The following is a 14,663-nucleotide window of genomic DNA, read 5'->3' on the forward strand; positions in this document are numbered from 1 at the left end:
ATGCCAGCTCACACTGATGAGAAGCTCCTGCTCTTTGGGGCTACCTATGAGCCCACTTTGAAATCCCGAGGTTGAAAGTCCTGAACATCAAAGATAAGCTGTCTGGCAAGTTAGGATGGGCATTGATGGAGAAATGCCTTACAGCTTGAGTAGTACTTTTACACCTAATCACTTAAATGGTTATTATAAAATGGGACACTGAGAAATTAGAAGAGTGACTTAATCCCACCTGCTTAATTGAAGCTCTTCTTATAGGTGAATTTAATTAGGAAATTGTTACATATGGCATCAATTACATAGTTAGCTCAAGCCTCAAATTCAGCTGACTTTAGTTTCAAAATCAACTGCAATTTTGTTTATTTAAAGAGACTGGGGTCTTTAAAAAAGACCCACCCCAGTCTGCTGAGTAGCTAGGACAGCAGGCACCTGTCACTGTGCCCAGCTCTTTTTTTTTTTTTTTTTTTCTCCTTTGGTAGAAAAAGTGCTATTTTCTTTTTTTTTTTTTGAGATGGAGTCTCGCTCTGTCGCCCAGGCTGGAGTGCAGTGGCCAGATCTCTGCTCACTGCAAGCTCCGCCTCCCGGGTTCACGCCATTCTCCTGCCTCAGCCTCCCGAGTAGCTGGGACTACAGACGCTCACCACCTCGCCCGGCTATTTTTTTGTATTTTTTACTAGAGACGGGGTTTCACCGGGTTAGCCAGGATGGTCTCGATCTCCTGACCTCGTGATCTGCCCGTTTCGGCCTCCCAAAGTGCTGGGATTACAGGCTTGAGCCACCGCGCCCGGCAAAAGTGCTATTTTCTGTAATCCTACATTAAAGAGAATGCTTTGACAATAGATTTTTCTCTTCCTTTAGCCCCCTCCAACCTTCCAGATAGAACCCTGCCCCCAAAGAACACAGGCAAAGAAGAAACATCAGCCTCAGTAATTTATTGCAAACTCCCTAATATCACATGCTGATGTGCTTGAGAATTCACTCAGGAATGTTCTGGGATGGGGGCCAGAAGGTAGAGAGCACCATGAAAGTGCAACCTGTGAGGCTGGATTGCTGAGGGGCAGACTTCAGGACCAGTCTGGGTGGGCTAAGCTGCCTTGGGCAGGAAGGAGCTGGGTCAGACTAGGAGCCTGAGATTCTCCTTTGGCCATCCCACCCCAGGTTTCCAGCCCCTCCTCCTCACTCAGGTCCTACACGGTGAAGGAGGTGTGGGGAGGTTAGCGGCTCTACAGCTGCCAGGCTTGTGGGCACTACCAGTTAAGCGTGGGGCCCCTAGTCTAGTCCTTCACTGGGGAAAGCTTCCAAGGACTTGGGCTTTCACTGAAGTATCTTCAGACAGGTCGGGATGAGGGATGAGGTCTTGCCCTTGGGGGGCAGCCCTTCCTCCGTAGCATCAAGGAGCTGCTGCAGGTAACAGGAGGTGCCAAGCATCACGTGGCCCGTGGCCTGCATGCTGAAGAGGGCCCAGCGGAGAGCTTCCCTGGGGGGAATGAGAGGGCATGCAAGTCAAAACCACAAAGTAGGCTGGGCATGGTGCTCATGCCTGTAATTCTAGCACTTTGGGAGGCCATGGAGGGTGGGTCACCTGAGGTCAGGAGTTTGAGACCAGCATGGCCAACATGGCGAATCTCTGTCTCTACTAAAAATACAAAAATTAGCCAGGCATAGTGGTGGGTGCTTGTAATCCCAGCTACTGCAGAGCCTGAGGCAAGAGAATTGCTTGAACCCAGGAGGTGGAGGTTGCAGTGAGCCGAGATGGCACCACTGCACTCCTGCCTGGGTGATAGAGCAAGATTCTATATTTAAAAACAAACAAACAAAAAACATGAGGCTGGGCGCAGTAGCACATGCCTGTAATCCTATCACTTTAGGTGGCCGAGGCGGGTGGATCATTTGAGGTCAGGAGTTTGAGACCAGCCTGGCCAACATGGTGAAACCCTGTCTCTACTAAAAAATACAAACAGCCAGGCGTGGTGGCAGACACCTGTAATCTCAGTTACTCAGGAGGCTGAGGCATGAGAATTGCTTGAACCCAGGAGACAGAGGTTGTAGTGAGCTGAGATTGTACCACTGCACTCCAGCCTGGGTGACAGAGTGAGTCTCCTTCTCAAAAATAAATAAATAAATGTATAAATAATAAATAAAAAACAAGAGTGTACCCCCTCCCTGCATCCCCATATTCCCATGCTGGCCTGGAAGGGATTGGTTTCATTATGTTTGTTTTCTTCATTAATAACATTTGAATACCACTGAGGTGGTAGCACTAAAAGCACTTCATCAATTCTAGAGTGATGTGCAAACAGGAACAGATGCTGCAGATGAGGTCAGGATTAGGGCGAGGACCTGCAATTCCACCTTAACTGAGATGCCCAGAACCTCCCTACTTTCTCATGCGAAACTCCAGCTCATTTCATAAGGCTTTCTATTTTTCTACTACTACTTTGGACCAGATTAATCTCCATAACATGGCTCTGTCCCTTGAGACACTCTGTTCTAGACTCTGAGGCCTTTCCAAGTCACCTGCAGTCTAACTGATGTTCAGAGTGCTGGACATGAAGACACCCATGCCTGGCATGAGCATGCACTGAGAACAGAAACTGAATTAGGCATGCCTAAGTCCTAATCCAGTCTTGTTAGCTGGGTGAACTTTAGCAAACTGCTCTAGCTTTGAGCTTCAACTCCCTCATGGGTAAAATGGGATTGCATCTGCCACCCAGGGTCATAAGGCTGAAATAGCATAAAGCAATTAACATGGAGTTGGATGTTTGGAAAGTAGGGGAAATGGGGAAGTGGGAGTGGGTTCTAACCTCACATATTCTCATGCTTCCTGAGACATTTGGTTAGACTTTCAAAAATAAGTTTTAAGAAAAGTTCATTGTATAGTACAAATGACTCTGGTCCATAAGACTTGCAAATTATAATTCTGTCCTATGGAGGGAAGATTATTTCATCCCTCCCATTCACACGGGGGAAAAATCCAATTTTGTATGTATACATTTATCTCTTTTTTTCTTCTTTTTAGAGACAAGGTGTCATGCTGTTGCCCAGGCTGGAGTACACAGTGGTATGGTCATTTCTCACTGCAGCCTCAAACTCCTGGGCTCAAGCAATCCTCCCACCTAGCTGGGATTATAGGGAGATACTACCACTGCCAGCATTTTGTGTGTGTGTATGTGTGTGTGTGTGCGTGCGCGCGTGTGCACGCGCACGCACACATGCATGTGGTAGAGACTGGGTCTCACTATGTTGCCCAAGCTGGTCTCAAATTCCTGGGCGCAACAGATCCTCCCGCCTTGACCTCCCAAAATGCTGGGATTCCAAGTGAGAGCCACCGCACCCAGCCTATCTCATCATTCTTGCTGGACCTATGTATGTGTGAGATTTTGAATTCTCCTTTGAACTGATTGTAACTTCTTGCTACTTCTCTCATTAATTAATGAATTCAATTAAATCTTTGACACATGCTTTTTTTTTTTTTTTTTTGTCCGAGAGAGTCTTGCTCTTTTGCCCAGGCTGGAGTGCAGTGGTGGAATCTTGGCTCACTGCAACCTCCACCTCCCAGGTTCAAGCAATTCTCCTGCTTCAGCCTCCTGAGTAGTTGGAATTACAGGCATGCACCACAATGTCCAGCTAATTTTTGTATTTTTGTATAGATTGGGTTTTGCCATGTTGGCCAGGCTGGTCTTAAACTCCTGACCTCAAGTGATCCACCCACCTTGGCCTCCCAAAGTGCTGGGATTACAGGTGTTAGCCACCACACCTGGCCAACACATGTTCATTTTTAAAAAATTGACTAGAAGACTACTTAGGAAAACTCCCTATTTCAATAAAAAAAAAAGTGTAGTTTCTAGAGTGGAAAGTAGTCATAAAAACAAAATGCATCCAGGTTTCACCAGGAGGAGCACGTGCACCCTTGGGCACACGCCAGTGTCGTCCACAGCAGCACTTCAACAGCCCATCAGGCTCCATGTTGTCTGATACAGGCTATGCTTTGTCAGCACTAATGCCAGACCCAGGCGCTGAGAAGGCTGAGTCCATGTGAACAGACAGGGGCTCTCCCATTGCCCATACCCACCCTGTCCCCAGGAAATCCCACTTCACTCACTTCACAATGCGTTTGGCCCCACAGCAGTGCAGATCGTAGGAAAGGGAGTACGTATCATAAAATGTTGCCTTCACATTCAGGCAGCCAATGAAGTCCTGTGGGTTCAGCTTGTACAGGTCAAAGGTTACACGGGCCACATCAATCTTCCTGGCAGGCTTATGGGAGAGGGACTGTGGGTGCCTCGTCCCCTGTATTGAGACAAGCAAATGGTTAGCACCCCTTGAAGACATCTCCCAGGGTCCCGATTTTCTCCCCCGACAGGTGGAACCTCACCTGTTCTGATGGAGGCTGCCATTTCTGCCCCTTCTGGAGGACCATGAACACTATATCCCCTGCCAGGGCTTGGAAGTACTCTTCTGTCTCTACAGTTGTACCATCTTCCTCCAGCACCAGAAAGAAGGGCTTGTCTGCCAGCATCAGAGTGTCCCGGACCTGGGGAATAAGGTCAGTGATGCTTCTGCCATCCCAGAACTAGTGGGCTGGGGTCTATGAGGTGGAACTGGAGCCCAAGCCCTCTGCTGTGTAATCACTACCCAGAGACTTTATCATGGTACCTCTTGGTTCCTGACTTCAGGGTTCATAGTCTAGAATAATATTGTCCAATAAAATATAAGTCACATATAATTTTTAATTGTGATATAGTTTACATACTCTAAAAGTTACCCTCTAAAAGTATACAATTCAGGGTTTTTTAGTATATTCACAAAGTTGTGCAGCAATCACCACTATCTAATAGTGCAGTGTTTACTAGGCTGGAATGCAGTAATCGTAAGCATATCATAAGCGTAAGTAGAGAGCATGTGACATAATTGTAGCTCATTGCAGCCTCCAACTCTTGGGCACAAGCAATCCTCCTGCCTCAGCCTCCCGAGTAGCGGGGACTACAGGCGCATGCATTACACCTGCCTAATTTTTATGTTTTTTTAAAGATGGTGTCTGGCTATGTTGCTCAGACTGGTCTCAAACTCCTGGCCTCAAGGGATCCTCCTACCTTGGCCTCCCAAAGTGCTGGGATTACAGGTATGTGCTATCATACCTAGACATGATTCATTTTTTTTTTTTTTTGGCTAATAATATTCTACTATATAGATATACCAGATTTTAAAATCTATTTATCAATGGATGAACACTTGGATTGTTTCTTTTTGACTGTTATGAATAATGCTGCTATGAGTTTTTGTGTACACGTTTTTATATGAACACAGGTTTTCAATTCTCCTGGGCATATACCTAGGAGTAGAATTGCTGAGTCATACATTAACTCTATGTTTAATTTTTTTTTTTTTTTTTTTTGGAGAGAAGGCTTTGCTCTTTAACCCAGGTTGGAATGCAGTGGTATAATCACAGCTCACTGCAGCCTCAACCTCCTGGGCTCAATGATCCTTCCACTTTAGCCTCCCAAGTAGCTGAGATTACAGGCTTGTGCCCTGGTTGTCCAGCTAATTTTTTTTTGCGGGGGGAGGTGGAGACAGGGTACTGCTTTGTGGCCGAGGCTGGTCTCAAAGTCCTGTGCTCAAGGAATCCTCCCACCTCAGCCTCCCAAAATGCTGGGATTTTTCAATCCCAGTGGATGCACTTGGCCTCTGCCTCTGGAGAATGGAAATAGTGGTAACTACCTTAAGGCTCTCATCAGAAGAAATACTGCAAGTCACCTGGCAGAATACATGGTCCATAATAAGAATAGCCTCCTCAGGACATTTACAACCACATCATTGGTTATTTTGGAATGATTGAATTCTCACTTCACTTTTCTTGCTTGGATTCTATAAGGAACATACTTTGCTACTTAAAAATCTTTCAATAAGGGCCTGGGCTCAGCAACACACCAATAGCAATGAACATACCTAGCTCTCTGATCTCGGTTTCTGAATACCATTCTCCACTAAAATGAAACAGACCTCCTTAGAAAAAAATGGCCAAGAATTAGGGCAGGGTAAATACAAGATGAGCCTGTAATACCTTGCTGCACCAGAAAGTAAGAAAGCATGCAAAGAATGATGGGGACAGGATAAAAAAAAAGCACCAGAAAGTAAAAAAGCATGCAAAGAATGATGGGGACATGATAAAAAGACACAGAAGTCTGGGACAACTTGAGCATCAATAAATAATCTGTTGCCATTCATATATCCTACTAAAATAGGAATACCTGTGTCCCTTTTGATATAAATAAATAAATAGGCCAGGGGCAGTGGCTCATGCCTCTAATCCCAGCACTTTGGGAGGCCGAGGTGGGAGGATCACTTGAGGCCAGGAGTTTGAGACCAGGCTGTGAAACATAGCTAGACCCCATCGCTATTTTTTTTTTTTAATTAAAAATTAGGTGTGAGGTTGTGTATCTATAGTCCTAGTGAGTCAGGAGGCTGAGGTGGCAGGATCACTTGAACCTAGGAGTTTGAGGCTGCAGTGAGCCATCATCACACCACTGCATCCTAGCCTGGGCAATGGAGTGAGACCCTTTGTCTAAATAATAATAATAATAATAATAATAGGCCGGGCGCGGTGGCTCAAGCCTGTAATCCCAGCACTTTGGGAGGCCGAGACGGGCGGATCACGAGGTCAGGAGATCGAGACCATCCTGGCTGACACGGTGAAACCCCGTCTCTACTAAAAAATACAAAAAAAACTTAGCCGGGCGCGGTGGCGGGCGCCTGTAGTCCCAGCTACTCGGGAGGCTGAGGCAGGAGAATGGCGTGAACCCGGGAGGCGGAGCTTGCAGTGAGCTGAGATCCGGCCACTGCACTCTAGCCTGGGCGACAGAGCGAGACTCCGTCTCAAAAAAAAAAAAAAAAAAAAAATAATAATAATAATAATAATAAGTGAATACAGTGACAGATGCAGAATTCAATGTTTACTTAGTACAAAGTACTGACCTAGAAAATAAATAACAGAGGGAAAAATGTTACATAGAGAAGCTTGACTGTACCTACCACTTTATTCAAATAATCAGAACAGTAAGGTGATAAAAATTGCATATAATTTTGCACTGACAATCTTTAAAAAAATTTTTTTAGACAGGGTCTCACTCTGTCACACAGGCTGGAGTGCAGTGGTGCATTCACAGTTTACTGAAGCCTCAAATTCCTAGGCTCAAGCGATCATCCTGCCTCAGCCTCCTGAGTAACTGAAACTACAGGTGCACACCACCATGTCCAGCTAATTCCTGCATTATTTTTGTATAGATGGGGTCTCACCATGTTGCCCAGGCTGGTTTTGAACTCCTGGGCTCAAGGAATCCTCCTGCCTCGGCCTCCCAAAGTGTTAGGATTACAGGCGTGAGCCACTATGCCTGGCCTGTAACTTATTTTTATCATATTCCTGCCAAAGATGTAAACCTGAATTAAAGAAATGGATAGGGCCGGGTGCAGTGGCTCATGCCTGTAATCCCAGCACCTTGGGAGGCCGAGGCAGGCAGATCACAAGGTCAGGAGATCGAGACCATCCTGGCTAACATGGTGAAACCCTGTCTCTACTAAAAATACAAAAAAAAATTAGCCAGGCGTGGTGGCAGGTGCCTGTAGTCCCAGCTACTCGGGAGGCTGAGGCAGGAGGATGGTGGGAACCCAGGAGGTGGAGCTTGCAGTGAGCCGAGATCGCACCACTGCACTCCAGCCTGGTCAACAGAGCAAGACTCCATCTCAAAAAAAAGAAAAAAGAAAGAAAGAAATGGATAGTTCCAAGGGCCAGTAAACAAAAATAGCTGGCTCACAATCTTCAAAATGGTCAAGGTCATGAAAGTCAAGGAAACACTGAAAAACTGTTCCAGACTAAAGGAAACTAAAGAACCATACAATTAAATAAACACTTGATCCTGACCTGGATCCTTTCACTACAAAGGATATTATTGGGACAACTGGCAATGCTTGAGTCTCAGGATTCAATTACAGTAATGTAATACTGTTTCCTGATTGTAATAGTCGTATGATGGCTACACAGGAGAATATCCTTGTTTGTAGAAAATGCACATTGAAGTATCCAAGAGTAATAGGCAGCAAGTTGGCAACTTACTCTTAAATGATTCAGGAAAAGTTTTGTATTGTATTTGTACTGTGTAACTTTTGTTAGTTTGTAATTGCTTCCTCCAGAAGAAGCCATATATAACAAGGACATTTTGATGCCAGGGGTGCCCAGGCCTCAGGGCAAAAAAGCAGCACCAAGTCCAGACTAGAGTATGAACAGGTCCTTTTGATCGAAAGCACAAGAAATGTAGTCTGCACAGCCAGAAGCCTTACAAAGGAGGGGAAATTTGCTCCCCGGAAGAATAGAACTAATACACAGAAATAGGGGAGGAAACTTAGAATAAAGAGGTGAGCTATGATTTATGTATGTTAAATAGAACCTAGTACTTGAAAGCCTAATCCAAACATTTGACCTGTACCAGGCACCTGGGATTGCAGGTCCCACCCCTATAGAGATGATCACTGAGGACGGGCGTGGTGGCTCATGCCTGTAATCCTAGCACTTTGGGAGGCAGAGGCAGGTGGATTTCCTGAGGTTGGGAGTTTGAGACCAGCCTGGTCAACATGACGAAACACCGTCTCTACTAAAAATACAAAAAATTAACTGGGCGTGGTGGTACATGCCTATAGTCCCAGCTTCTTGGGAGGCTGAGGCATGAGAATCACTTGAACCTTGGAGGCGGAGGCTTCAGTGAGTCGAGATCATGCCACTGCACTACAACTTGGGTGACATAGCAAGACTCCATCTCAGGCTGGGCGTGGTAGCTCACGCCTGTAATCCCAACACTTTGGGAGGCCGAGGTGGGTGGATTGCCTGAGCTCAGGAGTTCGAGACTAGCCTGGGCAACACGGTGAAACCCTGTCTCTACTAAAGTACAAAAAATTAGCTGGGTGTGGTGGTGTGTGCCGGTCGTCCCAGCTACTCGGGAGGCTGAGGCAGGAGAATCGCTTGATCCTGGGAGGCAGAGGTTGCAGTGAGCCAAGATTGCGCCATTGCACTCCAGCCTGGGTGACAAGAGCGAGACTTCGTCTCAAAAAAAAAAAGAAACAAAAACCAAAACAAAAAAACTAATGGAAGTGGGAAGCAAGAGATTTTCCAGCAAGAAAAATGTGCCCTGAAAATACTACTGACCTACTGATAGTGTAGGATGGTAACATACTGCCCCGCCCACCTGCCGTTACCAAACAGACATCAGCCATTGCTAATCAGTTGGACGCTGTCCAGGTGGGCATTACCATATGTAGGTGCTGGTAGGTATCAGAAAGGAAACTGCCACCTTCTAAGCCCTGAATCTCAGCTTACAGCTGGGCTGTGCAACGTGCAGGGCACTCTCACCTTCAGGAGGAGGTCCTCAAGACTGTAAGCCATGATGCCCTTCCTCACGCTTCGATCCGCAGTGCTTACGCGGCAGGGCCGGGCCCTGGGGGCCTCGGGGCTGGGCTCCGACAGCAGCTGCTGGGTCACCACAGAGGTACGCACTGACACGCGCCTGGGGGCAGTTGAAGCATCAGGGTGAGCCGCCCACTTTGCCCAACCCTTGCCCACCACACAGGGGAGCCACCTCCCCACCCCTCCAGACCAGGCTCATGATCAGTCAAGCCCCCATCGCCTGCTAATCCTGCTCTAGTCTTACTCAAAAGCCTGCTAGAGGCCAGGCACGGTGGCTCATGCCTGTAATCCCATACTTTGGAAGGCTGAGGTGGGCAGATCACTTGAAGTCAGGAGTTCAAGACCACCCTGGCTAACATGGTGAAACCCCATCTCTACTAAAAATACAAAGATTAGCCAGCGTGGTGGCATATGCCTGTAATCACAGCTCTGTAGGCTGGGACACAAGAATTGCTTGAACCCTGGGAGGCAGCAGAGGTTGTAGTGAGCTATGATGGTACCACTGCACTCCATTCTGGGCAACAGAGTGAGACCTTGACTTAAAAAAAAGAAAAAGAGGCCGGGCGCGGTGGCTCAAGCCTGTAATCCCAGCACTTTGGGAGGCCGAGACGGGCGGATCACGAGGTCAGGAGATCGAGACCATCCTGGCTAACACAGTGAAACCCCGTCTCTACTAAAAAATACAAAAAAAAAAAAAACTAGCCGGGCGAGGTGGCGGGCGCCTGTAGTCCCAGCTACTCGGGAGGCTGAGGCAGGAGAATGGCGTGAACCCGGGAGACGGAGCTTGCAGTGAGCTGAGATCCGGCCACTGCACTCCAGCCTGGGCGACAGAGCGAGACTCCGTCTCCAGAAAAAAAAAAAAAAAAAAAAAAGAAAAAGAAAAAGAAAAAAAGCCTGCTAGAGCAGTGCATCTCAAACTTTGAAGGGCACGTAAGTCACCAGGGCATCTGTTCAAATGCAGATTCTGATTGAGTAGACCTGGGTGAGGCCTGCGATTCCAAATGTTTCACAAGTTCCCAAGTGATGTTGATATGCTGGTTCTCAGACCATGAGGAGTAAGTAGCAAAGTAATAAAAGACCCATCTCACGTTCCCCCAGTTACCACCTCTCTCGGCTTCACTCTCCTCACCTGTAAAGTTGGATGAAGTGGGGGAAACCCGAAGTCAATATAAGGTATTTTTTTAACTGAAGCACTCAATTTAGAACCAAAGGAATGGAAAGGACCTGGATTTTACAGTCAGGCAGTCCCAATTTAGAATTTCGGCTCCCTCATGGATTTGCTGGGTGATTGAGAGCACCCACTATGTGTCTCAGTTCTGTCACCTATTAATTTGGTATAATAACCCCCACTTCCCAAAGTTGTTGTGAGGCTTACATGAGATCAGGAGTAAAAGCACCAAGCATAGTGTCTACTCCTTTCTATGCACGGTGTGGTGGTAGTGTAGGCAGCAGCATTAATATCACCCAGGGACTTCTTGGCAGTGCAGAATCTCAGGTCCCACTCCAGACCTCCTGAATCAGAATCTGCACTTGAACAAGGTCCCCTGTGACCTATATACCCACTAAAGTTTGAGAAGTTCTGGCTTACAGCTCATAGGTGGCTCCCTTTCCATTCTGCCCATGGCTTTCCTCACCTGGAAAGGGACTTGGGGTAGAGAAGGCTAAGGGACTTCATGGCGTATTCCATCCTTGTCAGCTGGACTGTGTTGGACCTGGGAAAGAGGCAGAAACAACTCATCAGTGTGAGATGAGAGGGTTCCTATCTCTCTCATTGTTAGGCATGGTGCAACCCAACCCCTCTTCAGCAACCCTCCTCCCTCTTCTATTCCAACTCACACATACCTCCCCCAGCCCTTCTCCTGTCCGGTCCCAGGCATGCCAACCAAGACCAAGCTGGAGACCCCACCCTTCTCCCCACCGGGTGCTCAGGCTCAGCCTCACTCAGCAGCTACTGCTCCTGCCCCAGTCCCACTCACTCCATGTTTCTCAGCCCCTGGCTTTGGTCACACTGAGCAGATATCCCAAGTCAGGGCTGAAGAAGCCTTGCCCGATATTTTCCTGTCCTTGGGGACAGAGTCCACTTTACGCTGGCAGGAGGTGAGTCACACCACCTCACACTTCTGGGGACCGTTCCCTCACCTCTAGTCCAGAGACCTCACAGGCAGGCAGCCCAGTCAAAGCCTGCTCTCTCCCATGGGTCCTTGAGCAATCCGAACCCCTTCCTGAGGCTTCCCATGGGCCAAAAGAACATTCTGTGATGATAGAGGCATGCCTTGTACATACTCTCCAATACCATTGCTACCAGCCCCACGTGGCTATTGAATATTTGAAACATAACGTGTGATTCAGGAGCTGGAGCTGGATTTTTTTTTTTTTTTTTTTTTTTTTTTTTAGTTTCACTCTTGTCACCCAGGCTGGAGTGCATATGGGGCGATCTTGCTCACTACAACCTTCACCTCCTGGGTTCAAGCAATTATCCTGCCTCAGCCTCCCCAGTAGCTGGGATTACAGAGGCATTTGCCACCACGCCCATCTAATTTTTTTTTTTTTTTTTTTTTTTTGTATTTTTAGTAGAGATTGGGATTCATCATGTTGGCTAGGTTGGTCTTGAACTCCTGATCTCAGGTGATCTCCCTGCCTCGGCCTCCCAAAGTGTGGGGATTACAGGCATGAGCCACTGCACCCGGCACAGGAGCTGTATTTTTTACTTTATTGAATTTTAACTAATTTAAATTTAAATAGCCACGTTGCCATGTGGCTCCTGGCATCCGTATTAGATCACAGGTCTAAGCAGATAGCCCTGGGCTCATCTGTCACCACTTTTTCTCTTAAACCTCTGTGCTCCAGCTCTTGAAGGCCCCAACCCTTTGCACAGATAGTTCCCTCCACCTGTAGTGCCTTTCTCTGATCCAGGGCGAAACTTTTGCAGCCTTGAAGACTCAGTTTCATTGCTTTCCACTCTTTAAAAGGAAAGTCTTCTTAGACCACTCACAAAATTAGACCAGGCGCCACAGAGGCAGAAAGCCCTCTTCCCCACTTAGCACTACAGTAGTTCTAGTCCTAGCTACATGGGAGGCTGAGGCAGGAGGATTCTGCTTGCCTCAGCCTCACCCACTTCTTATCCCTAGCAAAACTGCCAAGAGCTACCTAACCTGCTCTCCAGGAGCAAAGAAAAAAAAAAAAATCCCCAAACCCAAAACAATAACAAACTCCTTACCTCCCCCTCACAGCCTCCTGGAAATACTGCCCTGTCCCGCCCAGCCCTCCCTTCATTTATTTCCAGCCCCCATGAAGCTCCTCCCCAGCCTTCAGCCCCAGCTGGGGAAAAAGGCTTGGGGTGAGAGCTGCAAGCCAGCCTGACTTCTAGAAAAGGCCTAAAAGGAGGGGAGAAGCCACGTTTTGAAAGCTTTGGCAAAAGGGATGGTCCATGACGTGAGATCAAGCACAGAGGGCACAGAAAGCAGGCAGATGTGGGTTGTGGTCCCAACTCTACCCCATATCAGCTTGCTTGAGCTTAGACAGGTCACCTGACTTCTGTGAGCCCCCGTTTCTCTTCTCTGTATAATGAGGATAATGATTCCTGTTTTACAGGGTAGTGGTGAGGATTAGTGACAATAAAAGTAAAGGGGCACAGTGGCTCATGCCTGTAATCCCAGTGTTTTGGGAGGCTGAGGCGGGAGGATTGCTTGAGGACAGGGGAGGAGTTGGAGGACAACCTGGGCAACAGAGTGAGACCCTGTCTCTGAAAAGAAAGAAAGGAAGAAAGGAAAAAGTAGCCTGGGTGCAGTGGCTCACGCCTATAATCCCAGCACTTTGGGAGGCCGAGGTGGTGAGTCACTTGAGGTCAGGAGTTTGAGACCAGCATGGGTGGTGAGTCACTTGAGGTCAGGAGTTTGAGACCAGCATGGCCAACATGGTGAAACCCCGTCTCTACTAAAAATACAAAAATGAGCCAGGTGTGATGGTGTGCGCCTGTAATCCCAGCTACCTGGGAGGCTGAGGCAGGAGAATCGTTTGAGCCTGGGAGGCAGAGGTTTCGGTGAGCCTAGATCACACCACTGCACTCCATTCTGGGCAACACAGTGAGACCTTGTCTAAAAAAAAAAAAAAAAAGAAAAGAAAGGCCAGGCGCGGTAGCTCACACCTCTAATCCCAGCACTTTGGGAGGCCGAGACCTGTAGATCACAAGGTCAAGAGTTCGAGACCAGCCTGGCCAATATGGTGAAACCCTGTCTCTACTAAAAATACAAAAATTAGCTGGGCGTGGTGGTGGGTGCCTGTAGCCCAGCTACTCAGGCGGCTGAAGCAGGAGAATCACTTGAACCCAGGAGGCGGAGGATGCAGTGAGCTGAGATCACACCACTGCACTCCAGCCTGGGTGACAGAGCAAGACTCTGTCTCAAAAAAAAAAAAAAAAAAGTAAAAGCTTTGCAAACATAAACACTCAATAGATCCAACTGATTATTACTATTACTGATAATATATGTTATTATTTTTAAGTTTTTTGCATTTTTCTCAATTTGATAATGTACATATTAAATCATAGCAGAGAGTAAGACAAGCTGAAATGTGGAGTGGTTAAGAGTGTAAGATCTGTGACCCGGCAGTTCCACTTCTGTGTGTGTGTGTGTGTGTGTGGCGTGTGTGTGTCACATAGAGCACATCTGTTGTCCCAGCTGCTCAGAAGGAGGCTGAAGCAAGAGGATCACTTGAGCCCAGGAATTCAAATTTAGCCTGAGTAATATAGGGAGACCCTGTATTTACAAAAGAAAAGAAACAAAACCAAAACCAAATTACATATATATGTGTGTATATGTATATACACACACACATATACACACACACATATATCCAAAAGAAATGAAAATATATGTCTACACAAAAACTTGTATGTGAATATTCATAAGATTATTCATAATAGCCAAAAAGTAGAAACACATGAATGTTCAATTGATAAATCAATTTTTTAAATGTGCATATCCATACATGGTATATTATTTGTCAAAAAGGATCCATGCTACCACATGGAGGAACCTTGCAAACAGTACAGAAAGTAGACAAAGCCAGTCACAGGAATCATATACATGTTGTATGATTCCACTTATATGAAATGTTTACAATAGGCAAATCTATAGGGCCGGGTGCTGTGGCTCACGCCTGTAATCCCAGCACTTTGGGAGGCCGAGGCAGGCGGATCATGAGGTCAGGATATCGAGAC

The 14,663-nt window shown here is 46.9% G+C and overlaps 1 protein-coding gene across 2 annotated transcripts; it reads right to left on the bottom strand.

The window, feature by feature from the left end:
• Nucleotides 1–914: 914 nt before the first annotated feature.
• On the bottom strand, nucleotides 915–12,693 carry CIDEC (cell death inducing DFFA like effector c). Of its 2 annotated transcripts, none has more exons than XM_005547767.4 (6): nucleotides 12,663–12,693; nucleotides 11,080–11,157; nucleotides 9,392–9,545; nucleotides 4,373–4,531; nucleotides 4,100–4,287; nucleotides 915–1,474 (listed from the first exon to the last, which is right to left on the bottom strand). In XM_005547767.4, exons 2-6 carry the CDS (start codon nucleotides 11,130–11,132, stop codon nucleotides 1,312–1,314), a joined length of 717 nt encoding a protein of 238 aa, XP_005547824.3. In that variant the 5' UTR covers nucleotides 11,133–11,157; nucleotides 12,663–12,693; the 3' UTR covers nucleotides 915–1,311. The 2 variants fall into 2 exon arrangements, with proteins under 2 accessions (XP_005547824.3, XP_065395014.1); XM_065538942.1 differs by lacking the exon at nucleotides 12,663–12,693 and adding an exon at nucleotides 11,422–11,455.
• Between the last annotated feature and the right edge of the window lie 1,970 nt (nucleotides 12,694–14,663).

This window comes from Macaca fascicularis, chromosome 2 (assembly GCF_037993035.2).
Source record: "Macaca fascicularis isolate 582-1 chromosome 2, T2T-MFA8v1.1".
Lineage (NCBI taxonomy): Eukaryota > Metazoa > Chordata > Mammalia > Primates > Cercopithecidae > Macaca > Macaca fascicularis.

What these genes read in the sequence shown, in the direction of transcription:
- CIDEC (XM_065538942.1), bottom strand. An exon ending in TACCCCAAGTCCCTTTCCAG is followed by an intron (nt 9,546 to 11,079) that starts GTGAGGAAAGCC and finishes AACTGCCCCCAG; the next exon opens with GCGCGTGTCAGTGCGTACCT. An exon ending in GGCAGCCTCCATCAGAACAG is followed by an intron (nt 4,288 to 4,372) that starts GTGAGGTTCCAC and finishes GTCTCAATACAG; the next exon opens with GGGACGAGGCACCCACAGTC.